This window comes from Microcebus murinus, chromosome 6, assembly GCF_040939455.1.
Source record: "Microcebus murinus isolate Inina chromosome 6, M.murinus_Inina_mat1.0, whole genome shotgun sequence".
NCBI classification, from domain to species: domain Eukaryota; kingdom Metazoa; phylum Chordata; class Mammalia; order Primates; family Cheirogaleidae; genus Microcebus; species Microcebus murinus.
In genome coordinates, this window is record NC_134109.1 from 83,757,176 (window position 1) to 83,782,149 (window position 24,974).

Consider the following 24,974-nt stretch of genomic DNA (forward strand, 5'->3'; position numbering starts at 1 on the left):
TAGGCACTACTCTCATAAAGACTGGGCTAGCCCTCAACTTGAACATTGATTGACCCAGCCTCTATTAGAAGATGCTGATCTAGCACTTTACCAAACTGAGCTAGACTTATAAACACTGAACCAGCCCTTACCAAGCATGGCACAAAGCAAGCTCCGTAGGGAGCACTGAATGAGCCCTCACCATGGGCTCTTGCTGGTCTTTAACATAAACACTGAGCTAGCTCTGCCTCTGAACAACAAGCTAGCCTTCATATCTTCCTCCTGCAACAGGTCCGGAAGATCGGGGTGTTTAGCTGCGGCCCCCCTGGCATGACCAAGAATGTGGAAAAGGCCTGTCAGGTCATCAACAAGCAGGACCGGACTCATTTCTCCCATCATTATGAGAACTTCTAGGCCCCCTGCCCAGGGGCTCTGCTCACTGCCACGCTGAGCAAAGGTTTGGGGCCATACCTCACCACTGTACTTCCTGTTTCTGGCTGCATCAGCCTTCTGCCCCTTCCCACCTCCCAAACTTGGTCCTGGCGGCCATGTTTAGTCACTGTGTGTGGGCTCAGGGTCCAGGTCCAGAATGTGTCTCAGCCTGGAGAAATGGGGGCACTGTCTAGGGACTAGAGGTTGGGAAGCAAGGAAGTTATTGGTTTGGGGCAAAGTGCAGCCTCTTCTTCCAGGCTAAAAAGAAAAACCCCAAAAGACAAGTTGCCAAGTAGTGCATGTGTGTGTGTGCGTGTATATGTGTGTGTGCCTGTGTGTGTAGGGGGCTGTGAGCCTAAGGATCAAGTAGGAACACAGATGCTGGCATCTTAGAACCCTCTGTATCCCCACACCCCCTCCCCACTGTCATAAGCAAATGCCTTGAGGAGGTAGAGGCTGGACCAATGGCATGCAATTTACAGATGCCCCCAGCACCCCAATCTAACAGCACAATTTATCTTCTCTCCCAAGTTTTTAGACATGTACTGTAGTCAGACCCTGGCCTGGGACCTATCTATGCAGTGCTCCTCCACCCTCTGCTCCAGTAGTCTCCTTTACAAATAAATCACTTTTCTGCCTTCAGGGTTTCTTTATTCTGCCCTAGGACAGGGTGGGGAACCAACAGAGGAAACCACTCACCCAACTGGCTCACCAGGCTGGTCCAGACGCCTCTCTGAGCTTGCCAGTATCCACTAAGTAAAGGAACCAGACCAAGGCCAGGTGCCCCAGCTGACGACACCTTCCCTGACCCAGGGGTGTCCTTCCTGACTGTGGGCCTCTCTGTGAGGACCCTAGTGTGAGGCCTCCAAAGCCTGAAAGCCTGATCCGGAGGGGCAGAGAGAGAGTGTGGGGGTTTCTGAAGGAGGTGGGCTGGGCAAAGAGAAGAGGGGAGGGGGTGGGGCACAGCTAGAGCTTATAGAGAGCCTGACTCCCTCCAGGACTGCTGTGACTCCCAGCCCTTCTCTGAGCAATGGGACAAGTGGGCACTTGTACCTAGATGGCTCTTCCAAGCAATGAGGACACAGATGAGTACATCACCTACCCTCTTTGAGCCTGTTTTCCTCATCTGCAAAATGGCTGGATTTCTCCCCGTCTACTTAAAAATAGGACAACGCTCTAGAGGGAATTTCTTTTCTTTCTTTCTCCTCCCTCCCTTCCTTCCTTTCCCTCCCTTCCTTCCTTTCCTCCCTTCCTTCCTTTCCCTCCCTCCCTTCCTTCCTTCCTTTCTTTCCTTTCTCTCTTTCTCTTCCTCTCTCTTTCTTTCTTTCTTTTCAGACAGAGTCTCACTCTGTTGCCCGGGCCAGAGTGCCGTGGCATCAGCCTAGCTCACAGCAACCTCAAACTCCTGGGCTTAAGCGATACTTCTACCTCAGCCTCCTGAGTAGCTGGGAATACAGGCATGCGCCACCATGCCCGGCTAATTTTTTCTATATATTTTTAGCTGGCTAATTAATTTCTTTCTATTTTTAGTAGAGACGGGGTCTTGTTCTTTCTCAGGCTGGTTTCGGAACTCCTGACTTTGAGCAATCCACCTGCCTCGGCCTCCCAGAGTGCTAGGATTACAGGCTTAGGCCACACCTCCGGGCCCTAGGAGGGAATTTCCGAAAGAGCCCCCGATTTGAAGTGAGCCTTTCTATTGTCCCCACAAAATGCCTACACTTGTCAGTCATACACTCTCAATTTCGAGAAAATAGCCACTGGATTAGAAACTCCCAAGTCCTGTGATTCGCACCACACCTGGGAGTTGCACCTTTAGGTCTTGGAACAGGCCCTCAGACTGCACTCCCAGGGCAGCCGTCCCCGAGTGGGTTCAGATTAGCTGGCCCGTGGGAGCAGGAGGGCGAGCTGGAGCGGCCAGACAGCAGCTCTGCCAGGCGGCCCAGCGCGTACTCCTGGGCTGAGCCCACAGGCACGGCGGGCTCCAGCTGTGGGCGCCCGCAGGGACGCCGCCAGGGGCCGCAGGCGGGCGTGGCCCCGCGCGCCGGGCCTGCGGTTAGAGGCGCGGCCCCCAGGGGGCGCGCACGGCCAGCCCCGGCCGCAGATCTCCAGGGGACCGACCCTTCTGTCAGGGCCCGAGCGGGGCGCGGCCGGCCCGGCTTACTCCGCTGAGGAAACGAGCTGGGACCCCCGCAGTCCGCCTCGCCAGCCTTCCCGCCCTCCCAGGCGCGCGGCTTCCGCGTGGCACTGCCGGCCCGCTCCCTCCCGCCTGGCGCGCCGCCTCTTTGTCTCCCCGCGCCTCCCCTCCTCCCAGACAAATGGCTGTAGGCAGGAAACCGGGCGCGTTCTTGGGGGGATGCGCTCCGCGGCGGCGGTGGCGGGGAGGGGACGCCGCAGCGGCCGGCGGGCCTCGGGTGCCCCCAGCCCGGGCGGGAGCGGCGGGGGGTGTTTTGACATCTCATCAAAGAAAGGAACTTGAAGCTTCGAAAGTGCTTTTCGCAGGCGGCCTGTGTCTGCTCGGGAGCTGATTTATAAACAGAATCAGTGCTCGCCTCGCGCCCCTCCCCCGTCAGTCTGGGGGCGGCGCCCGAGGCGCGGACGCTGCAGTGCCCGGCAGGATTGGGTTTATTTATTGCCTCTGGCCCGCAGCCGGGCGGCCTGGGGACCGCTCACTCCCCTCGGGCCCGAGCCCTCCCCCAGCCCCCAGGGCCGTCTCCATCCCAGGGGTCTGCAGACTCTGGGCGGAGCCCTCCGGCGGCTTGGGGATGGAGGGCGGGGATGGAGGCCGAGAGACGGTCAGGGCGCCCCGCAGGGCCGCGTCCAGCCCTACACCGCACTGACCCAGTAGGGAGAGGGTGGTGAAGCCGGTCGCTGCCTCCCCCTTAGGGTTGGAAAGAGGCTGGAGCTGCCAATCTTAAACTCCCCAGGGGCTCTCCTTTCTCTCCAGGGTAACTCCAAGGCCCCAGTAGCCCTTCCCCTTTAGAATAAATTAAGGAATCTCCAGCTTCTATTCGATCCCAGGGAAAGGGGAAGAAAGGTTTGAGAGAAAGGTCAAGAAAGGTTTGTCCCTGCGAAGAACCACAGCCCTCAGCTGGGTCACCGGCACAGGGCGGGGTCCAGGTCTGTCACAGTGCCCCGGTTTCACATCTAAAGAGTCCGGATGGCCACGGGGTAGAGCAGGGACATGTGTTCGGCCCCCTTAATGGGCAGCTTGCGGCTGGCATAGTGGTGCACAATTTCTGGGACACTGCTGAAGGGCGGGCTGTTCTGGCCCAGCACGTATTTGTGTTCCTTGGTCCGGGACAGCTTCATGTGCATGAAGCCCTGACTGCTCCTGGGAAGAGGAGAGGAAACCCTGGTGAGTGGGGGCGCTCCTCAGTCCCCAACTCACTCATCCAGTCACCCTCCCCACCCCCGCAGCAAGTGTGGTGGTTCCAAGCCAGCTGAGAAGAGGTGGTGAATAGGGAAGGTGGCGGTCAGTCCAGAATGCAGGGTGGTGGCGGCGGCCGTGGTATGAGTAGGTACCATTAGGCATTGGGTTTGTGGTGAGGGCACTGGGTGTGCCAAAAATGTATGTATAGTGAGTATACAGGGTGTGTGCTGATGGAAAATGGAGCAAACCAGCAGGCCCCAACCCTGGGGGTCCAGGCACCCCTGCCCTTCTGCCTATGTGGCTGGGGCCAGTTTGACCTCACCCTTCCTAGCTATGGGGTAGGACACCTGTGAGGGGCTGCTGGTGACTCCTGTGAAGCCACAGATACCCTTGGCAGGAAGGAGGTTGGGGGGGCAAATGTAACAACCAAGCTAGTCTTGGTTGGGGCTCTCCCTCTACAAAGACTAGGGGAAGAGACAAGCTAATCTGGAAGCCCGCCCAAAATCTGGGAATGCTCAGCTGCCTCCTCCTGATGACATCCCTTCACCCTCTTGCTGTCTGGGCCTGGGGCCAAGCCCCCAGCTCATCTACCCGGCCCTTCCGCCGAGAATGACATCATTCCTTTCCTGAGAGAGGACTTGCTCATGCTCCACAGCCTCTTGCAACTCCCTGCCACACCCAGGATATCAGCATTAGTGGCTGGCCCTGCCCTCAAGACAAGGGCCCCCCTGCTCAGAGTTCTGGCCAGCTCCTAAATGTCCAGGCACCCTCAGCCTTAGAGACGGGGCAAGAGGTGAGGCACCTGGCAAGAATGTTTGTCCAAACTACCACAGGCTTAGTCTGCCAGGCCCCAGGTCTGGGACTTACCCACAGGCAAGAGGTAAGGCATGTTTGGTGGGTCCCTGAAGCCTGAGTCTGCTGCTGGCCAGAGCCCACTTGGGGACAAGGACAGGACTCAGAGGATAGTGTGGGAAGCAGGAATGGGGGGGTGCTGCCTCCATCCTGAGGCCCCCACCCCTGGAAATGAGGCTGGTAAACCTCATCATTTGCCTCCCCTGCCTGGGTACACAGAAGGCTCTGCCTGGACCCATGTCAGAAGGACCCCAAGTGAGAACGCGGAGAGTGGGGAGGCTGAAGGGAAGAGAGGGATGGGAGGAAAAGACAGGCCCCTAACTCCAGTCCTCTGCCTCTCCTCAGGGCATGGTGTCCTGAAGCCTTAGTCAGGAGCCCAGTGGCCTTCTGGGAAAAGGCCTGGAGACCCCATGGCTGGGTGTGCCAGGGTATGGGGCCATCTGTAGGTCTGAGATAAATGGGGCTGACAGGGACCATGGCTGTAGGGCGGGGCGGGGGTGGAGCCAAGGGCCCTAGGCAAAGGTACAGCCCCTGTTGGCAGTGCAGAGGGGAGGTAGTGAGCCCAGGCCCAAGGCTGTGGGCGGGCCCTGCCTTCCCTCACCTTCTGCCAGTTTGGGGATGACCCCCGCTCCCCACTTGCGGGATCGCCTCTCCTGAAAGCTATGTCCAAGAAGGGCAACAAGTGGTCAGAGAGGCCAGCCTCCATCTGCACAACCAACCTTGAGGGGAGGAGGGTAGCTGTGCTTTCCAACCTCGTGGGACAAAGTCTCAAGGGCCCATTAGGATCCAGGAAAGCCCTTGCGAGAGCCTCAGACCCTCAGGGGGCTGGGGTGGGACCAGCAGGGCTGCAGGGCCAGGCCAGCCTGGCTTTTTGAGGAAGTTGTTTAATTACCAGTGAAAGCCCTTCCATTAGGGAGAAAAGAGAAACCATAATTGTATTTCAGAGAAACCATTTATATGCAAACGAGGCTCTGGCAGCCTGAAGCTGGCGGGCTAGATCAGCCAGGGCAGGAACAGACATCCAGGCCTGCCTCCCCGCTTGGCCACTAGCAAATGCTAAGGCTCTTCCTGAGGGGTGGAGCCCTGCAATGGAACAGCCCAGTTTGTAGAGTCAGACTGAGCTGGTTTCAAATCCTAACTCTGGGACTTTATTAGCTGGTGGCCTTGATCAAGTCACAAACCTCTTTCCATCTATTTTCTGTCTATAAAAGAAGAGATCTGGGCCGGGCGCTGTGGCTCACGCCTGTAATCCTAGCTCTTGGGAGGCCGAGGCGGGCGGATTGCTCAAGGTCAGGAGTTCGAAACCAGCCTGAGCAAGAGCGAGACCCCGTCTCTACTATAAAAATAGAAAGAAATTAATTGGCCAACTGATATATATATAAAAAAAAAAAAAATTAGCCGGGCATGGTGGCGCATGCCTGTAGTCCCAGCTACCCGGGAGGCTGAGGCAGAAGGATCACTCGAGCCCAGGAGTTTGAGGTTGCTGTGAGCTAGGCTGACGCCATGGCACTCACTCTAGCCTGGGCAAGAAAGCGAGACTCTGTCTCAAAAAAAAAAAAAAAAAAAAAAAAAAAAAAAGAAGAGATCTGTGATGCAGAATGGTAGTTCGTCTGGAGATGGCATATATACTGTTTGGTATGCCCCATGAATTTTAACTATAATTTTTAAAGCAATACACATTCTGGAAGTTATATAAATTAATTTTTTGACAAGTGAATTTTTCTGAAATGCTCTTTTGATTTTATAAATTGTGGACTCCTAGAGTGTGACAGCTGAAAGAAATCTAAGTGATATCTGTCAACCCACTCTGCAAAGGGAAGAACTGAGGCCAGAGACATTAAGTGATTTGCCTAGTTTTATCAAACTCCAAAATAGAACTCAGGTTACCTGACTGCAGTCTGGTGCTTTTTCTATAATCTTTTAGTGGAGTTGAATAATTATCCCCCAAATGTACCTGGTTTAGTAACTCTATATTTTCATAGATTGGATTTGTTTGAAGTGAAGGGTATAACTGGACTTGAATGCCCCTAGAGAACGTGGTAGGACATGGTACAGATGCCTCAGTAGTGAAGGGGGTGGGTAAATGGACACACCACCCCAACTGGCTGCCTACGTGGGGTGCAGGCTCTACCAGGCAGAACTCCTGGTTGCCAGTGGGAGGGGAGGCAGAGGGGCTGATGGGAAGGGAGGGCCCTGCCTCCCCCACCTCTTCCAGAACCCTTCAGAGCTCAGACCACCCCACACACACTCACACACTTCTCGGAGTCAACAGGAATAGCTTGTGTCCACTGCCCAGCCCCCTCCCAGGACCCTGCCCAGCATCTCACCCAGTAGACTCCCTCAGGTAAAGCCCCTATCTCCTTGCTTGTGCTTCTAGAACATTTTGGACTTCCATTCATGATTGTGATAATTTATTGAACACTCAGCACCATGCTAAGTGTGCTTTCTATATATTATTTTATTTAATCCTTCCCTGTGTTAGTATTTCCCCATTTTATTGGTAAGGAAACTGAGGCCTAGAGAGGTTACGGGGGCCCCAGACCAACACAGCTTGAAGAACAGAACCCTTCTGAGCTGGATGCCCTAGCCCAACTCTTATTTCCCCCAGTGGACTGTGAGCTCCTTGAGAGCAGGGGCTGGCTGAGTCTCACATATCTCAGGATCTAGTCCCTGGAGAGTGTTCACAGGGGATGGGGACCTCCTGGCATGGCTGGGCATGAGGGGACTATGGGAGGGGACTCCTGTCCTGCTGGTTGTGCCCCCACCCACAGCCCTCTGCACTCACTTGAGAGAGAGGGAGAAGTCATTCTTGCTGGTCTCGCTGTTGCGCACCAGGTAGCTGGCCTCTTTGCACAGCCGAAGCAGGTTCTCGGCGTCTGTTCGGCTGATGGCCCCGTGATACCAGCTGAGGATGAGAGAGAGGAAGGCGGGCATCTCTGCTGGGTCCCTCACTGTCTAGGCCCACCCGTTCTGGGTGTCCCTTGCAGGGAAGCCAGTGCCGAGAGGGGAGGAGAGGGGAGGGAGTTCCCAGGTGGACACAGACACTCACACCTGGTTTTCCAGAGGCAGTGCTGGATCTGTCCACTCCCCCAGGGGGCTGCTGGGCTCCATGCTTAGGGGCTTGGCTGACTTAGGGTTCCCTGCAGAGAGTCTGGGAGGTAGCCGCTCCTTCTCCTCCCGGCCAGGTGACAGGCAGCTCTTCTCGGATCCTTCAAACTGGGCTGTGGGGAACATACCAATCATGGACTCTGAGGACCCTAGAGTTACAGCTCTGCTAAATAGCTGGTGCCCCACCCGTATCTCCTCCAGCTCCCAAAAGAGTTAAAGGAATGTTCTTGGGGGGCAGGCCATGCTCATGGGCCTGAAGGGCTCTTGGGACATAACCCTGGGTTTGGTCCCTGGTGGGGGCGGGGCTCAGCCTCCTATGCCACACAGGCCTCCCAGTCCCCACCCTGGGGGAGGAGAGGAGAGAAGAACAACATGAGAAACCACTTAAGCTTCTCCCCCTAGAGCAGCTGACTGCCTTCCCCTATTCCATCCCCCTCAGGGTGGCTTCAGCGCTGATAATATTGTTTCTTTCTCCTCCTCAGAGTTCATTACTGTTCTCCAAATCACCCTGCCAAGCCATTCTGTAGAAATGACTTATCGATCTGAGAACAATTATCTGATTCCCCCTGGTGCCATCCTGACAGGCTAATCCTGCCCAAAGCCGCCAGCCGCCAGCCCACTCACCCCTCCCCCTGCACACAAGGTTGCTGCCCACTGGCTCCCCTCCCCCACCCCCAGAAGCCCAGCAGAGGCCAGGGCAGCCTGACAGCCTACACACGGGAGGACTGCACCGCAGTGGGTCACCTGGCCACAGGCACACATGCATAGGTGATGGACACCTCCCTCCTCCTGTATTTATAAAATACCCACAACACTCAGGCACAAATGTACAAACAGGTGCTCGCACCTGTGCACCCACAACCCACACCCTTGGGTGCCCATTCTGGGAAAAACTGAATGTAGAGAAAGAATTTAGTGCTTTCTTTCTTCCCATTTGGACTCTATTTTTCCTTGTAGTACTTTCAAGCCCTTATTGTTGTTCAGTCACCAGATGCAAGATCAGATCCGATCCTTTACCCCAAGTTAACACTTCCTGTGCTGGCGCCACCCCTACGAGAGTATTCTCCTTGCTGAAGGATCCAGCCAGGCAAAGCTTTTCCCAAAGAAGTGAATTTAACATAGTGCATCTTTCCTTCCCTTACTTTTGAAACAGAAAAAAAATTAAATAAATAAAAATTTGATAGTGGATCTTTGTAGGGTGCTGAAAAACATATTAGGAACGGGCCTCTCTTAGCAGACACCTTCCCCACCGTTTTGGGGAAGGGAGGAATGTGCATTTTGTTTCTTCCTTCTTCCTCCAGGATGAGAAGGATTCTTCCTGGGGTCTCCAAACCCTGCCCCACCTCTCAACTCCTCCAACCCAAGCCCACAGGGCCTGGGGGTGAGAGGACATGTCACCCTGGCCAGAAGCCCCCACAGGACCCACCGCTGCTGTCCTCCATGCTGGGCTCAGGGAGGGGTGAGGCTGGACCGGAGATGTCCCTGTCCCCGTCAGGCAGGGAGGGGCTGCTGTCCAGCTGTCCCACAGGCGGAGGCCAAGGTAGGTCTTTGATGACCTTAATGTCAACTGGAGCCAGTAGCAGAAGGAGAGAGACAGACAGTGACAGAGACAGAGACAGAAAGAGGCAAAGGTTGAGACACCAAAACCCAGAGCCAGGACACAGGACAGCCTAGAAAGGAGGGGGCAGAGGCAGGGGAGGTAGCAAGACTCTCAGAGGGCTGGGCAGAGCCAACACAGACCATACCAGGCTGGCCTGGCCAAAGGGTGGGGGGCTCGGGTGGCAAGCAGCAGGATGCAGGGTCTTGCTCTGCCAGCCCCATGGCTCCCTTTCATGTGACCTCTCACAAGCCTCCAGGGCCCAAAGCCACCAGGAACAGAGGAAAAGCGGGACGAGGAGCTTCCCACGCCTCCCCACACCACACCCAGGTTCCCACAGCTTCCTGGCACCCCCAGCCTTGCCACCCTTTCTCCTCTTTCCCCAGAGCCTGGGAACTGGCAGGTAGCTGAGTAGGACAACCTAACCTCGGGTTGTCAGGAATATGCAGACCTGGGGGCAGATGCTTTATTGAAATTTAGCTGCCCCCCATCCTGGGAAGAGTGATGCCACCAGTGGCTGCAGGACTGCTAACAAGGTTTCCTAATGACGAGCATAGATTTTCCCATTAAGCAATCCAAACAGTATCGATTCTCCAAGGAGACTTCTGGAGATAAACGGCCCATCCTCAACGGTGTGTGCTTTACAGGAAGCGAACCAGAAACCCGCGGCTTCCCAGTCTGGCTGCCAGGGTGGAGAGGACTGGCTCCAGCTGCGGGATGCGCCCCATGCCCAAGGAGGGGTGAGGGGCCCCTGGGAGCAGGAGTGAAGTCTAATGGCGTCTAAGCCCTTTATGTTCTCCCTGTATCCAGGATCCAGGAGGGAAAGCCCCCTCCTCACTGCAGGCTCTTGACCCACCCACCTCAGACCACCAACACGCACTTTTCCATGGTGGGCTGGGGCATGGGATGGACAGTGGTGTGGCTGGGACAGGAGAAACCTGATCCTCGGTCAGCAATCAGGGATTTCTCACAGCCTCTCTCTGCTCCTCGGAAATCCCCCTGGGGCAAGACTCCCCTGGTCTGGCAGAGTCCCCCATTGGGAGACACAGCCCCAGAATTCAGGTTACACACACAGCTGTTTTCATTGTTTCAAGTGTTAAATGTCAGTGTTTAACATATGCCACAAGTTTTATAATTTTGTTTTGGAATTCTTTATTTTTAAACATACCCAGCCCTCCAAAAGACGGAAGTAGCCCAAGCCTCTTGGCCTCCGAGAGGTGGTTGGTGCAGAGAAACGCCTTTGTCCTGCTCCTGTGCCCATTCCCTGACTCTGCACACAACGCTGTGTGCACACACCCACCTCCCCACTCTCAGTGCTACAGAGCTCAACTACACTTCGCTCCTGGGCCTCCTTGGGTTCCTGGGGTCCACTCCTTCCCTTCTCCTGAGCCTGGAAGGCTGCTCAGAGGCCCAGTGGACCTGCCCTCTCCACCAGGACTAACCTGCAAAGGCTTTGGAAATGCGCTCCTTCTTCCACTCCCAGGGCTGGTCATACTCCTCGGGGGGCCTCTCATCATCTTCCGGCAGGCGGGACTCCCGGGGCCAGGGGGCCCCCTCACCCTCTGGGGTAGCCCCTTCCTCCTCCGGCTCATAGGGTGTGTCGTACAGAGGCAAGGGCTGGGCTGCTGTCTCTTTGGAGCCCCGGATCTCTGACAGGACAAGAGGGAGGGGAGAGGTGTGAGCTCAGCCCTGGCCATCTGGCTCCTCCGGTGGCAGCACTCAGCAATGAGCCGGGCTCCCCTCAGAGGAGATGCCCTGGCTCTGCAGGGAACTCAGCAGCCACACAGCCTGGGTCCCTCACCCTCCAAACACTTCCAGGTCTCCAAAAGCACGGGAGCCAATGGAGGCAGGGGAGTGAAAGACAGGAAAAGGATCCCACAATGGCCAGCAAGGAACAGGTAGCTGACATTTACGTGTGTAGGAAGTGGAGGCATGGTCTTCCCTGTCCATCTCCTCCTTGTTGCCAAACTCTATTTCCCTGTATCTCAAGTAATATCATTTCACAATCATAAATTTCTTCTTCACCACTCAGACACTACTGACCACCCCTTTCTGAAACTTGCCCTTTGGACACTCATTTTCATGGACTGTCCCTCTGATCCCTGATTTGGTCTCTTTTCCGGGATCCTCTCTTGGCCTCTGTTCCCCAAGGCCAGGTCTCATTCGTCTCTCCCTACCCTAACTCTTTGAACTACTTTCCCAGCCTCATGGTACTCATTACATCTGTATTTCCAGGCTTGTGTTTCTATTACCATAAAGATCTTTCACTCTGACATCCAAATGTTCCAAACTGACCACCTTCTCCAAAGCTAGTGATCTTCTCTTGGCATCATTGACCCCAGAGAAAATCTGATAAAAGCTATCGTGCTGCTCCCCAGAAAAACATGCACTTAAACTTTCACATAGAATTCCAGGGCACTCATGGACCTCCTGAGGGTCTACACCCCTCTGACCTAAAAATGGTAGTCAGCCTCTCACTTTCTCAACTTCTGTCTACTACACTGCTCTCCTTGAACCTGGCCCTCCTTCATTCTGCAAATCCCATCTATTCACTGCCAAGACCTGATGACTTTCACCACATCTCTCCATATCTAGATTACTGAGGGGGTGACCCTCCATGCCAAAGGCTCATGTTTCTATGGGCTCCATGGAATAATACTACTAGGATATCACCCTGACCACTCTCTGCCTCCCTTGCCACCTCTCCCAAGGAGGAAGAACAGCTTATCTGATTAGCCAGTGAATGCCCACTCTCCTTCTCAGATCTGCCTTCTTGCAGAGAGAGAACATTCTGGCTCTTTCTCCTCCATGCAGTGAATGGCCTGCCTCTGTGCAGTGGCCCACAGCTGTCCTGCATTGCCCAAGCCTGAGTGGGCAAGTTTAATTCTATGATGAAGTATTAAAAAGCCCATTGTGGTGACATAGCTAAGTAATGTTCTCCAATCAACTTTATCAGTAATAAAGTTGACATTTTAATCTCCATCAGTCTGTTTCCTTAATCTTATTTCTCAATTATTTCCAAGCTTGGGAGAGGAAGAAAGAGAGGTTAATTATTGACCCCTGAAAACCCCAATAATTTTTATACAATAGCCTGCTAACTTTCTGATACTCAGTTCTTCCAGTCCATTGTGCACACCAGAGCCTCAGTAATCCTCTTAAAATGCCATACTCGTCCTATTCCTTTATTGCTCAAGAATTCATAATGGCTTCACTCCCCTTCTTGGAGCAAGTCCAAACACCTCATTTCAGCCTTCAAAGCACTTCACTGCCCCTCTCTCTCATCTTTTTTTTTTTTTTTTTTTTTTTATAAACTCTACTCGTGTGGATCCTCTCTCTCATCTTAACTCCCATGTATACCCAGCACTAACATTATTGGCCCCTGAACAAACTTCCTCTAGTCCTGCCTTGGGGTCTCGGCTTAGACTGACCCACCCTGTCCTCCTCTTTGATCACGACTTGGTCTTCTTATTCCCTGGATCTTCTCTTGGCCTCTGTTCCCCAGGGCCAGGTCTATTCATCTCTCCCTACCTAACTTCTTTTTTTTTTTTTTTTTTTTTTTTTTTTATTGAGAGTATCCAGAAACAGTATCTACCTAACTTCTTGAATTACTTGCCCAGCCTCATGGCACCCACGGCATCTATAGTTTTAGAGTCATGCTTTTCCAATTGCCATAGAGATGTTTCACTTTGACATCCTGTCATTCCAAATTCATCACCTTCCCCAAAGCAAGTGATTCTCTTTTGGGGACCCTTGACCCCTAGCCCTCACTATCTTGCCCTTCCTATCTCACATGCTTCTATCTGACCTTTGGTCACATGGCTTCTAGGACCACAGGGCTCATAAGTCACAGCTTCTTCTCCAAAATGACTATCTTGAGACAGTGACCACCCTCCCCAAGGACCTGGCAAAGACAGTATATTTTCTAGGGACCAAGGAATCAGTCCTCAGACTTGTGGCTCCTCCCCCCCAGGCCTGTTCTGCAGATCCCAGAAGCCCCTGCCCCTCACTCACCAGCCATCATCTTTTGAGCCTCATAGGGCTCCATGTAGCCGTCATTTTCAGAGACCTTTTCTGGGACTCCTGAAGCTCCTGCTGAGCCTTCACCAGACTCCTGAACATCGAATGGGTCTGCATAGTCTTCTAGGATTGCCAACTGTGGGAGTGAAGAAAGTGGGCTTCAGACCGCTGAGAGGCAGCTCTGCTTCCCCCCAGATGCTCTGCCCACGGGAGCAAGAGTCTTGGGTAGGCTGCCTTAGACCCGGAACCCAGGTACCCAAGGGCAGGCTCTGAGTTTGGATGGGGACAAGCCCTGGCTCTTCCTTTGCAGGGTTCTCCTAGTAGGCCACCAACCAGGTGGTATAGCTGTCTTTTCTGCTAATTTGGTGCCTCTGGGCCATCTTCTAGGCTAAATGGCCAGAATGAGGCTACTGAGTCTTAGTGCCTGCCTCAGCCAAGGTCCAACAGGATAAGCGCCTACGCCAGGTGGTTTAAGAGAGGGAATTAATTCAAAGAACTGGTTACAAAGAGGTTGGAAGAGTTCAAAGAAAATGCAGGGAATGGAGGCAACTCAGAGATTAGCATGGTCTATGCCTACCGGGGCACTTCCAGATGCTGAACAAATAATAAGTTGTTCACCATCAAGGAAAGAAAGGCTGAGTACTCACTTTTTTTTTTTTTTTCTGAGACAGAGTCTCACTTTGTTGCCCAGGCTAGAGTGAGTGCCGTGGCATCAGCCTAGCTCACAGCAACCTCAATCTCCTGGGCTCAAGCAATCCTGCTGCCTCAGCCTCCCAAGTAGCTGGGACTACAGGCATGCACCACCATGCCCAGCTAATTTTTTTCTATATATATTAGTTGGCCAATTAATTTCTTTCTATTTATAGTAGAGATGGGGTCTTGCTCTTGCTCAGGTTGGTTTCGAACTCCTGAGCTCAAACGGTCCACCCGCCTCGGCCTCCCAGAGAGCTAGGATTACAGGCGTGAGCCACTGCGACTGGGCGGAGTACTCACTTTTTAAGTTCACTCACTATCCTCACAACCACCCTGTCATGTGGTTATTATTATCCCCATTTCAAGCAACTGGAGGCTGAGTGCAGTTAGGGAACAATATGCCCAAGACCATTCTGCACAAGTGGAAGAATCAGGATTGGAACCCATGCCCTTTGTGTAAAAGGCTGTCAACCTGCCACCAGAGGGCATCCTGGCTGTCCTGACAGAGAGAATGCTGGAGTCAGGCTTTGGGGGCAGCCCTGAGGCTCTGCTGAAATTCACTGGCTGCTGGAGGACAGGAACAGGAAAGGCCTCACCTTGGCCCTCCACTCCCCATGCTGCCCCTTCCTCCCACACAGTGGCTCACGGCCACTCCTCTGTCCCTGCCCCCACCCTATGTAGAGCACACTGCAAACCACACAGCATGCAGAGGCACCCAAGGCGCTCAGGGCGGGGCGCAGCTGAGGATAATAGAGCCTTTCTCCAAGCTGGGCATGGGCTTCTCCTGGGGGTGCAGCTGAAGGAGAGACAGAGCCCAGCCCACCCAGGACTGCCAGCACCCTGAGGGCACTGCACGACTGTGTTGACAGGTGATGACAGGAGTGGCTTTGGGGCCTGAGGCATGGGGAGAGGCCACCCTCACCTTTCTCCAAATCTCAGGCCAGGCTCTGGTTTGAGCCAGGATATAGGAGTCAGCTGGGCTGGGAGGCTGGGGGGGACCACCCTGCCCTAGGTTAGAGGATCTGGGAATGGGGACCACTAGGAAGACAGACATGGAGAAAGGAGCCTCCCCACCTCAGAGACCCCTTCTGCATGTTCCTTCAACCCTGCCAGCCCCTCTGGGGGCCTCTGAGGCATGTCCCAATGGCTCCTAGCATCTCGCTCTCAGGTCTTCAAGGTCCCCCTGTCCCAGGCAAGCCTCAGCTCCCTTGCACCTTTGCCTGCTGGTGGGATGGCCACCTCAGATCATCCTATCACCACCACCAGGCACCCACTAGCCTGGAGCTCTGTGTCACTTTTGTCTCTCCAGCTCCAATAAGCACCTGGCATACAGTAGGCACTAGAAAAATGTCTCTCTCTACCAGATCATCCCCTATCACCCCTGGGAGCCCTTTACACCTAGTCCTCCTTCCTCCAAGAAGCAGAGAAAAGAAATCTACTCACCCCTACCCTACTCAAGCTGTTTCCTCCCAGCCAACCGGCACCCACGCCCCCACCCTTGACCAAGGGGGTTCTGCAGCCCGCCCACTGCTGGTGATTCTGACAGTCAGCACCCAGCCTCACACCCATATGTGGCAAGACTACTTGACAGTGTCTGAATCAACGGACACATTATCCTTAAACCTTACAATGACTCTCCAGTGCCTTAAGAAAAAGTCTGAAGTTAAAGAGATCTAAAAGATTCCACTTTCCTCTTTGGTTTCTCTCTACTCACCTTGGATCACTTTGTTACCTGAAAGCTCTATGCTCTTTCTTACCTCAAAGGCTCTCCTGTTCCTCCTGGACTGGTTACCTCTTATTGATTACTGTATTTCTTTAGAAAGCTTTTCCATACTCCCCCCCACCCCAGGGCCTGTTAGGTGCCTATATGCTGGGCTATCATTACACTGTGCCATAAATATTTGTTCTATTCTGTGTCTTCCTGCAGACTGTGAGCTTCCTGAGGGCAGGAACCATGTTTACTGATACATTCCTGAAAGCTCTCAGCAAATATTTGTTAAATCCATTCATATAAAACAGGAAGAATGGACAAAGGAAGCACGTTTTCCTGTTCATTCAGAAGAGACAGGAAGCACAAATCTGGGTTGGGTGGGGTCATATGGGGAGACTGAGTCTTTGCAAGTGAAACTGTGTCCCCAGAAGCTGCTTGGTGAGCAGAGTTGTCCCCAGTGCCCTTCCCACCCCCTTTCAGGCCCTGCCTCACCAAGCCTGGTCAGAACTGCACACAGTACCCTTCCCACCAGAGTCCTGGGCCCATGCCCGGAGCCGCGACCCCTCCCAGGCTGGCGTGGGCTTCCGAGCCCCAGCCTGCAATGCCCGTGGGCGCCCAGGTGGCAACTCTGCGGGCAGCTCAATGGCTCCTCTGTTCCATTCCTGGCTCCACACCCTGTTCCAGGAAGCCCAGGCCCAGCGCCCTGGGCTGGGGTGCCCAGATGAACCGCCCACAGGACTGGGAGTCGGAAGCAGCAGCTGGGAAGGCTGGCAGGACAGGTGTCCACCCTGGGCACAGAGGATCTCAGGCAGAGCCCAGGCCTGCTTTCCCAGTGGCTTCTAGGTCCTGCGAAGAAACTACTCAGTGGGAGAAGCTACCCTTCTAGGCTACCACGATTTGTTATTTTGCTTATGGTCGCTGTGCCCCACTCTGAGGTGCTCACTGCGATATCCTGCACCCATCACAGGGCCTGGCACACAGTAGGTGCTCTATGTACATTTACTGGATGCTCCAAAGGCCTTCTCCCCAGACTCTATCATCTGGAGTGACACCAATTTTCAGATCCCCATTCGCCCTGACCTCTGACTGACCACTGGTGGCTGTAGGATCAGGCTCTCAGGAGACTCTACATTTGAATAGAGATCAAAGTCTCTGGCACAAGGGATTGTCCACAAAAGTCCTTTGGAGAAAGTACATAAAACCAAGGCTGATATTTTAGGCATACAGCCAGAATGCTGTTGAAAGGCTGAAATATTTCCAAACTAGTAGGTAAAGCGGCTGCTACCCAGAGGGACCTCTGTTCCCCTCCCTCCTGACATCCAACAGGGTGCCCCAGGACGCTGCGATTGTGTCTGTTCCAACTGGGCAGTGCCCCTCCCAGAGCAGCTGTCATACTTTGAATCTCCTTCCTGCCCAAGCCTCTCTGGAGGTAGCTCACAGGCCCACCATCTGGTTCGTGTTCCACTCTGCAGCTGGGCCATGCAACACGTTCCTCACCCCAGCGTGGGCTCCAAGGGGGGCAAGTCCAGGAGGAGCAAGGGGCACATGTTACAGGATGCTGGCTCTGCAAGGTCCCCACACCTACCACGCCCCCTTCCCTCTGCTTCTTTAGTTTACATTTAATGTCTGGAAATGGAAATGTCAGTCTTTTTTATCTATAGAATGAGGATGGTAATAGTCATTTCATAGGGTTGGGAGGAGGAAAATGAATTTGAAAAGTTTTTAGCCCAGAGGCTGGCATGGAGTCAGTGCTCAATAAATGTCAGCTCTGAGGATAATCTTTTACGTTCAGGTACTGAGGGCCCAGAGTTCAGGTGCTTGTCCAGGGTATGCAGGTCGTCAGCAACAGAGACTGGGATCCAGGTCTCCTGACTCTTAGTGCCTAATCACATTATCCAAAAATTTGGAAAATGTGGCATCTTCTCTCCTCCGCTTGTAGATTTAAAATATACTTTAAATCTGAAAAGTCCTGTGGCAAAGAAATCTAATTTTGTTTAATTCAGTAATTCCCCAAAGTATTTAAGCAGCTGACATGTATTAGAACAGCTGATCCTCACAACAACTCTATGAGGAAGATTTTGTTACCATCCCCAGGTTATAAAAATGGGGAAACTGAGGCACAGGAATGGAAGCCCTTTCTTACTGAAAACCTATTAACCTGTCACAGTTTGGGAAACGGTACACTACTTATCTTCCCCAAGAACAAGCTTTTGTACCCACTGTTCTTGCTTATTGGAATGCCCTTCTCCTATTTTATCTGCCTGGGAAAATCCTTCCCAAGAAATATATTTATTTTCCTTTTCTAATTACAAGAGAAATTTGTATGCTTTTATAATTTTTGGGGTTTTTAATTTTTTTGTTTTTATAAAAACATTATATGCTTTATGTGTTTATAAATGTTTTTATAAAAAGCAAACTGTTATAAAACAGTCAAACATCACAGATATGCAACTGATCCTTCCAACCCTCAAAAGACCCTTGGGTATGTCTGCAGTCACCTCAGGATTGGGTGGCAAATGGTGGTCCCCAGCCATGTGGTGAACTCAGCACAGAACATGCCCCTCATTCCTTCTCTAAGAGTCGCCCTCCTCTTGATCCTTAGCATACTTCCTCTCTGTCAGGCACCTGGTAGATGCTGAGGTCCTAAGCATGCTGCACACCAGCACCAAGTCTAGAGTCAGGGGCCTGGCTATGAACCCCAGCTCCACTACTTGCTAGCTGAGGAACCGTGCAAGCGTGACTCAACATTCCTGTGCCTTGGTTTCCCCATTTTTTTTTTTTTTTTGAGACAGATTCTCACTCTGTTGCCCAGGCTACAGTGCCGTGGCATCAGCCTAGCTCACAGCAACCTCAAACTCCTGGGCTCAAGCAATCCTCCTGCCTTGCCTCAGCCTCCTGAGTAGCTGAGACTACAGGCCTGTGCCACCATGCCTGACTAACTTTTTCTATATATTTTAGTTGGCCAATTAATTTCCTTCTATTTTTAGTAGAGACAGGGTCTCCCTCTTGCTCAGGCTGGTTTCAGACTCCTAACCTTGAGCCATCCTCCTGCCTTGGCCTCCCAGAGTGCTAGGATTACAGGCGTGACCCACCACACCCAGCCCATTTCCCCAGTTATAACCTGGAGATGGTAACAGAATGTTCCTCATAGGGTTGTTGTAAGGATCAACTGTTCTGGCCTGGCACGGTGGCTCACGCCTGTAATCTTAGCTCTCTGGGAGGCTGAGGCGGGTGGATCGTTTGAGCTCAGGAGTTTGAAACCAGCCTTAAAGACAAAGAAACCCATATTTCTGGGTCCTCCAGGAGCTCACAGGGACAGACACAAAATAAGTTCCAAGAGAGTGAAGCATCTTGAGGTGCCGTGAAGCCCCAAGGCTAGAGCACCAGGCTGGGGGGCAAGATAGGTCCACTGCATGCAGGGCTGAGGCCCCACCTTTGCTCTCACATAATAATCATACTGGCTTGTGGTGAGGGCAACTGGAGTGGGCGGCAGGGTCCCCTTCAGTCCCAGGCCCCAGCCACGACTTGCTCAGCCCAGCCATCTCCTCCCTCCACGGTGCTCTAGGTCCCAGCTGTTCCTGGCTGCCCACAGGCAGAGTGCCAGGGCTGAGGTGTCACTGAGTCACTCACTGGCCAAGCCAGCAAGCACAGATGTCTTCCAGACAGAGTGAGTGCCACAGTGTTCGACAATGGCACTGGGTAGAGTAGACGGACCTGCCACACCTCAGAGCCGTGGGCCTCAGCCACCCTCCAAGCGCCAATGGTGGCAGAGACAGCCAGCCCGGGCCAGCGAGTTGAGAGATCTAACCAGCTCACAAAGGCCCCTTCACCTACACACCTCCCCAGCTTCTCTGGGACTTTCCTCCTCCCTCTGTCTCCATCAGGGAACACATGCAAGACAAGCAGATCACACCCCAGACTCTGGAAGTCTTGAGGAGGAACATTAAAGTAAACAAGTATACAAACTAAAAAAGGCAAGGACCAGGTCTTTCAGGTGCTGGGGCCCTTTCAGTGCCTAGGCCGTGTCACCTAAGGACACACAAACACTCAGTGAACACTGGCTGGGGCATGGTCCTACCTTAGCATCCCCTATGCACCCTCCTAACCTCAGGGCAGGAATGTCTTGTTCAACCTCAAACACCCTATCTGTTCACTCCTTTCCTGGAGGAATTTGGGCCTGGAGGATCCACAAGTCCATGTGGAAATCGTCTGTGAGGTACATCTATTTTTTTTTTTTTTTTTAAGAGACAGGGTCTTGCTCTGTTGCCCAGGCTGGAGTGAAGCAGTATGACCAAAGCTCGATGCAGTCTCACACTCCAGGGCTCAGGTGATCCTCCTGCCTCAGCCTCCCGAGTAGCTGGGACTACAAGTACATGCCACCATGCCCTGCTCTATTTTGAAAAGTTCTTAATATCTGCGGGCCTGGGAACGCTTATGAGAATCTGAGAGCTATGAGCCTTTCCCCAGAAAAATGGGAAATCTCTGCACACAATTTCTAGAGGTTCATGAACCTCAGGAACCCCTCCACAAGCTAAGAAGAAGAGCTCTGGTTTCAATACAGGAGACCTACCCATCTTATTGTCCATGTCACACCTCTCTCTCTCTCTCTGTCACACACACACATATCCACAACACACACACATATTGGCATGACAAAAGCAAAGGACACATGCAGACAATCACAGGCAGCTCAGAGCTTCATCCAATCAGGCCCTGTGCCTATATCCATCCCCTTCCCAAATTAGACCAGGTTTTTCCTGTTGAGGGTCTGAGAAAAGCGAGCAAAGCAAGGGAAGCCCCAGCTCTCTGGCCCCTCTGCCAGAGTATGGCCTGGAGGCCAGACAAGGACCGAGCACCACAGGGGAGCTTTTCCTGCGGCCAGATGGCAAGGCCTCTGCCTGCCCGTTGCAGGGCACGACTCCTGCTGCTCCCACACCTGCCCTGCCAGGCATGCCCAGATGGCCACCCTTGCACCCCTGCCAACTGCAGCAGTGGGTCTGAGGGTGGCTGGCAGCCAGAACCCTGCATGGGGAGAAGGCTAATGGTCCTGAGCCTGCTGGGCCTCTCAGGGTCCTGTCCAGGTCCCCATTCTCTCCTGCCCCATACTCACTGGGTTTCTCTCCAACCCCTCCACCCACTTCATCAAATCTCATAACCCAGCCCTTCTCAGAGAGTTCTAACCACCCCACCCCAGCACCAGCCACTGGGCTCCAGGAAAGGAGAGAAGTTAGGCCAGTCCAAGGCACAACCCTGTCCCCAGTCCCCCTCCTCAGGAGGAGACCTCAAAGCAACAAGCCAAGGGGCCCTGCAGAGCTGACAGAAGCAGGAACAGAGAACAGGGGGAAAGCAGCCACATGGTACAGAAAGACAAGTTCAGCAGGGCCACAGGGGAAGGGCCAGCTCACCATCCAGGGGCAGCATGTCTCTATGAATTCTGGAGGCATGTGTCACTCAGGAGATCTGAGGGCTGCCCAGACACTTGGGTTTAGAGTAAGGGGCTCAGGCACCTTGTCTGGGCTCTTCCTAGGGGAAGACGGACTCCAAACCTGGGGTGGGGAGCTGCTCTCTCTGAACAATGGGAGGCCCCAGGTCGGGGCCCACAGAGACGGTGTCCTTGTCCTGCCCCTGGGCCAGTTCACATGGCATCCAGGGTCCTCCTCATCACACCCATTAAAGAAACCACAGACTGACTCCTGGGAGAGCCTGCTGTATTTCATTCCTGCCCCTGTAGCTGACAAAGGAGTCAGAGATCTCTTGGCCCCCAAGTCTGAATAGCACACAGATCACAGAGCTGACCCAAACTGAGGCACGGATGCCCTTGGCAAGAAGAGGCTGTGAGTCGCTGCATGGCTCTGTGAGTAGAGCCCCTTCCCTGGGGGCGTCTCTGGGGAAATGGGCAAGGGGAGCTGTGGCTAGGCAAGTTCCTGACCCTCAGGAGCCACCCTGGTAGTGGACAGTTACCACTGAGGACATATTTATGCACTCTTCTTTATGTCAAGCATTGTATCAGGCACTTGGGAAACACAGACAGGAGGAAGACACAGTCCTTGTCCTGGAGCAGCCCACAGCTTGGTGGGCAGCCTCTGAGGTCATTTCAAGCCACTGCAGAGAGGAGAAGGGCCAAGGACAGCTCAGGCTCGTATTGCCCGTGCCAAACAGGCAGTGGTCAGAGAGGAGGAGACTAACTGGTCAGTGGTGAGAACCAGGCCAAGCACTCCCCTCCGCCTCACTGCCACCACCTCCATCATATCACACAATAGCAGGGGACAGTTAGGAAGCAGAAGAGCACAATCTAGGAGAGATGCCCTTGAACCTTCCTCTGCAGACTAAGGATCCTGGCCCAGGACGGGCAGCCATGCCCCATGGCAAGAACTAAGAAAAATAATTCACATTCCTGAGGCTTCTGCTCTGACCCTGACATCTCTCCCATCCAGGAAATCAGGCAAAACAGCACGCTCTCTCAGCTAAAAGCCTCGATCCTGCAGACAACAGATTCGGACAGCAACTTTGCTCTCCAAGCAAATAGAAATGTTCTCCTTTGCTGAGGAGAGGGTAGTAAGCCCTAGAGCTGAGCTCCCAGGGGTGAGGGAAGAAGGACAACAGAGTCAGAGTGGTCCACAGAATCGTCATCATAGAATCTAGGGCTATGGGGGCCTAGGGATGGCTTTCAGCTGCCACTCTGTCAGAGAGGGATGAGGCTGACTGGATGTCCTGTACACTGTCAATGCCCTGCTCGCCTTCCTATCCCAGTGCCTGCCGACGCCGGAGAGGCCCCAGCTGCCCTCAGAATGGAACTGGGGAGGAGGACACCAAGAGGAGAGGTGGAATGGACTGTCACTTAGCACCATCTGGGCAACAGGTCCTGAGCACTGACTGTCCTCACACCTGGGAACAAGGGAAGGAGTGAGGAGTGGGCCTGGACCCTAGTGGTCAGCATCCTCAGCAAGAGCTGCCAGCCGCCTGCCCTGGCCTCCTGAGAACAACAGCCCACCCTGCTCCAGCCCCCCTGGGCAGGGCAAAGGCCAGCTCTTGCTGTGCTCACAGGGAGAAACCCCAGCCTTCACCTCCTTTCTGGGGCTTCAGCACCTGAAAGGATGCTTGGGCTCTCAGAGGAGGAGGACGAGGAGGAGGAGGAGGAAGGGGAAGGGGAGGAGAGCAGCAGCAGCAGGGAGAGCTTTGTGCTGGCTTTGGCCTGGGGGAAGGGTCAGAGATCAAAGGGCAGTGAGCTGCAGCTCCCTGAAGAGCAGAAAGGCCATAAACCAATGGGGTGGGGGGAAAACTCCGGGGGAGCCACAATTCCCATTAGAAAAAGGCTCTCGGATCTGGCTCTGGGGCTAAGAAGTGGAGAGCGGAACCTGGGAGAGGGAGGGTCATCAGTCCTGAGGCCATAACAGGGGACAGGGGCAGAGTTTGGGGCTCCTGTCCGAGATTGGTCGAGAATCTGAACAAAGGTGGATGAAGACTCGCAGCCCTGGGGTCAGGGGCTCGTGTCCGCCTGTAGCCGTGACACCAAGGCCAGGCCACCTTTGTCCCTCTTGCAACCTCCAGACCCCTGACCACCTCCCGTCTTGGCCACCCCCGCCCGGCGCGGCACTCACCCTGTCGCTACTGGCCGGGGGTCCGGAGATCCGCTCGTCGGCAGGGGGCGCCGGGGGCCCAGGGGTCTCGACCCGAATAAGGCGGTGGGGGGGCGAGCCGTGGCGCGGGGGCGGCGTGGGGCCGGGGGCGGCAGGGGTGGCGAGGGCTGAGGAGCCGGACGACCCCCCGGAGTAGGGGTCTTCGAAGTCGCGCTCCCGCTGCAGCCTGTAGGCTGCCAGGATGTCTGGGGGCGGCGCGGGGGGCGCTGCCGGAGAGGGCGCGGGGGCGCGGTAGTCGGGCTCCGGGGGCGTCGGCTTGCTGCCCCCTCCGCCGCCGCCCCCCCCGCGGAAGCCCAGGTGCTCCCGGAGCCACTTGGCTACTCCACCGCTGCCGCCTCCTCCGGGGCCGGCTCCCGCACCCCCGGTGCCCCGGCGGGACCCCCCCGGGCCGCCCCCGGCACTCCCCTGCGCCCGCGGCCCGGGGCGGGAGCCGGCCGGAGGAGCTCCGCTCAGTAACATGGGGCCCGCCAGACTGAGCGAGGGGAGCGCAGTGGCCCGGTGGGGGGCGGGGGCGGGGGCGGATCTCCGCCGGGCGGCGGGAGGGGGCGGGGCTCGTCGGTAACAAGGGAGGGGCGGGGCTCCGCTCCCTAACCGGGTCTTCCCGCCCCCCGCCCGGGAGGAGAAGAAGGGGCGAGGGCTCCCAGCCCTTGTGGACGCGCGCGAAGTGAAGTGGGTGACCCCGGGGCAGGGAATGCGACTCCTGGACGAAGGGTGAATCCTCCACGTGTCGCCACGCGTGCCCCTATGGGGCGCACACCAGTCCCCATCTGTTCCTGTTCCCTGTCTCTCAGCTCGTGCGAGGCGCGGAGAGAGTAGCTCCCAGATTCCTGGGTCTGGCGCGCCGTCCGCCTCTCCTCTCCCCTCCTCCAAGGCCTCAAAACCGGGGAACAATATTCTAGGAGAAAAATCTAGAGAGGGCAAAAGAAGGGGCTGTTCTATAAGAAGATGTGTCTGTAACAGCCCACCCCATCCCCGTGTTACCACCCCACCTACCTCCTCCCATCCAACTGTGCACCGCACATACCCGAACCTACATTGCTTCCCAATCCATGCAAATACATCTCACATCACACACAACTCCCTGGAGACACCCACTTCTCCCGTGGCGTTTTCACACACGCTGTCCTCATACGCAAACAGCTCTCGCGAAAACACCTCCCACCCACGGGCGCACCCGGCCCTGACGGCAGCACGCACACACGCAGAGATCCCTTCAAGTCACAGCCCGGGTTTCATTGTCAATCAGATTTGTGACAGAATGGAAACAGACAAGTCAATAAATCAAGTCTAGAAACAGTTCCAATGTTGTCTATCACACACTCCTTATCCTCCCCAGGCTCGGATGCTCAAGTGCTAGGCATTTTTGTCTAAGAAACAAAGCTAATCCCTCGCCAGAAATGTTGTAGCCCTGAAGCCAAGGCCAACGTTTACTTTTGGCTCTGCTGGGAAGGTAGCAGCCTCACCCCACCACCTCCCCTCCCTGACTGCTTTAGTGCCTCCCTACTCCCAGGCTTATACCTGCCTTTTGAGGGAGCAAAGAGAGGAATGAGGCCCCAAAGGGAAGGGAGTTCAAAGCTG

At 54.6% G+C, this 24,974-nt stretch overlaps 2 protein-coding genes across 3 annotated transcripts in view; one reads left to right on the top strand and one right to left on the bottom strand.

The window, feature by feature from the left end:
• Positions 1 to 1,047, top strand: part of DUOX1 (dual oxidase 1) — a 33,479-nt gene extending 32,432 nt beyond the window's left edge. The window contains exon 34 of the mRNA XM_012766708.3: positions 271 to 1,047. Coding sequence (XP_012622162.1) covers positions 271 to 393 — 123 coding nt within the window. The 3' untranslated portion in view covers positions 394 to 1,047. The remainder of the gene's footprint in view (positions 1 to 270) is intronic.
• Positions 1,048 to 3,015: 1,968 nt separating this feature from the next.
• SHF (Src homology 2 domain containing F) lies at positions 3,016 to 23,872 on the bottom strand. Of its 2 annotated transcripts, XM_012766709.2 has the most exons (7): positions 23,358 to 23,872; positions 13,350 to 13,491; positions 10,781 to 10,987; positions 9,168 to 9,308; positions 7,683 to 7,854; positions 7,419 to 7,538; positions 3,016 to 3,742 (listed from the first exon to the last, which is right to left on the bottom strand). In XM_012766709.2, the coding sequence occupies exons 1-7, from the start codon at positions 23,853 to 23,855 to the stop codon at positions 3,556 to 3,558; spliced, it is 1,467 nt and encodes a 488-aa protein (XP_012622163.1). In that variant the 5' UTR covers positions 23,856 to 23,872; the 3' UTR covers positions 3,016 to 3,555. The 2 variants fall into 2 exon arrangements, with proteins under 2 accessions (XP_012622163.1, XP_012622164.1); XM_012766710.2 differs by lacking the exon at positions 9,168 to 9,308.
• Positions 23,873 to 24,974: the final 1,102 nt, after the last annotated feature.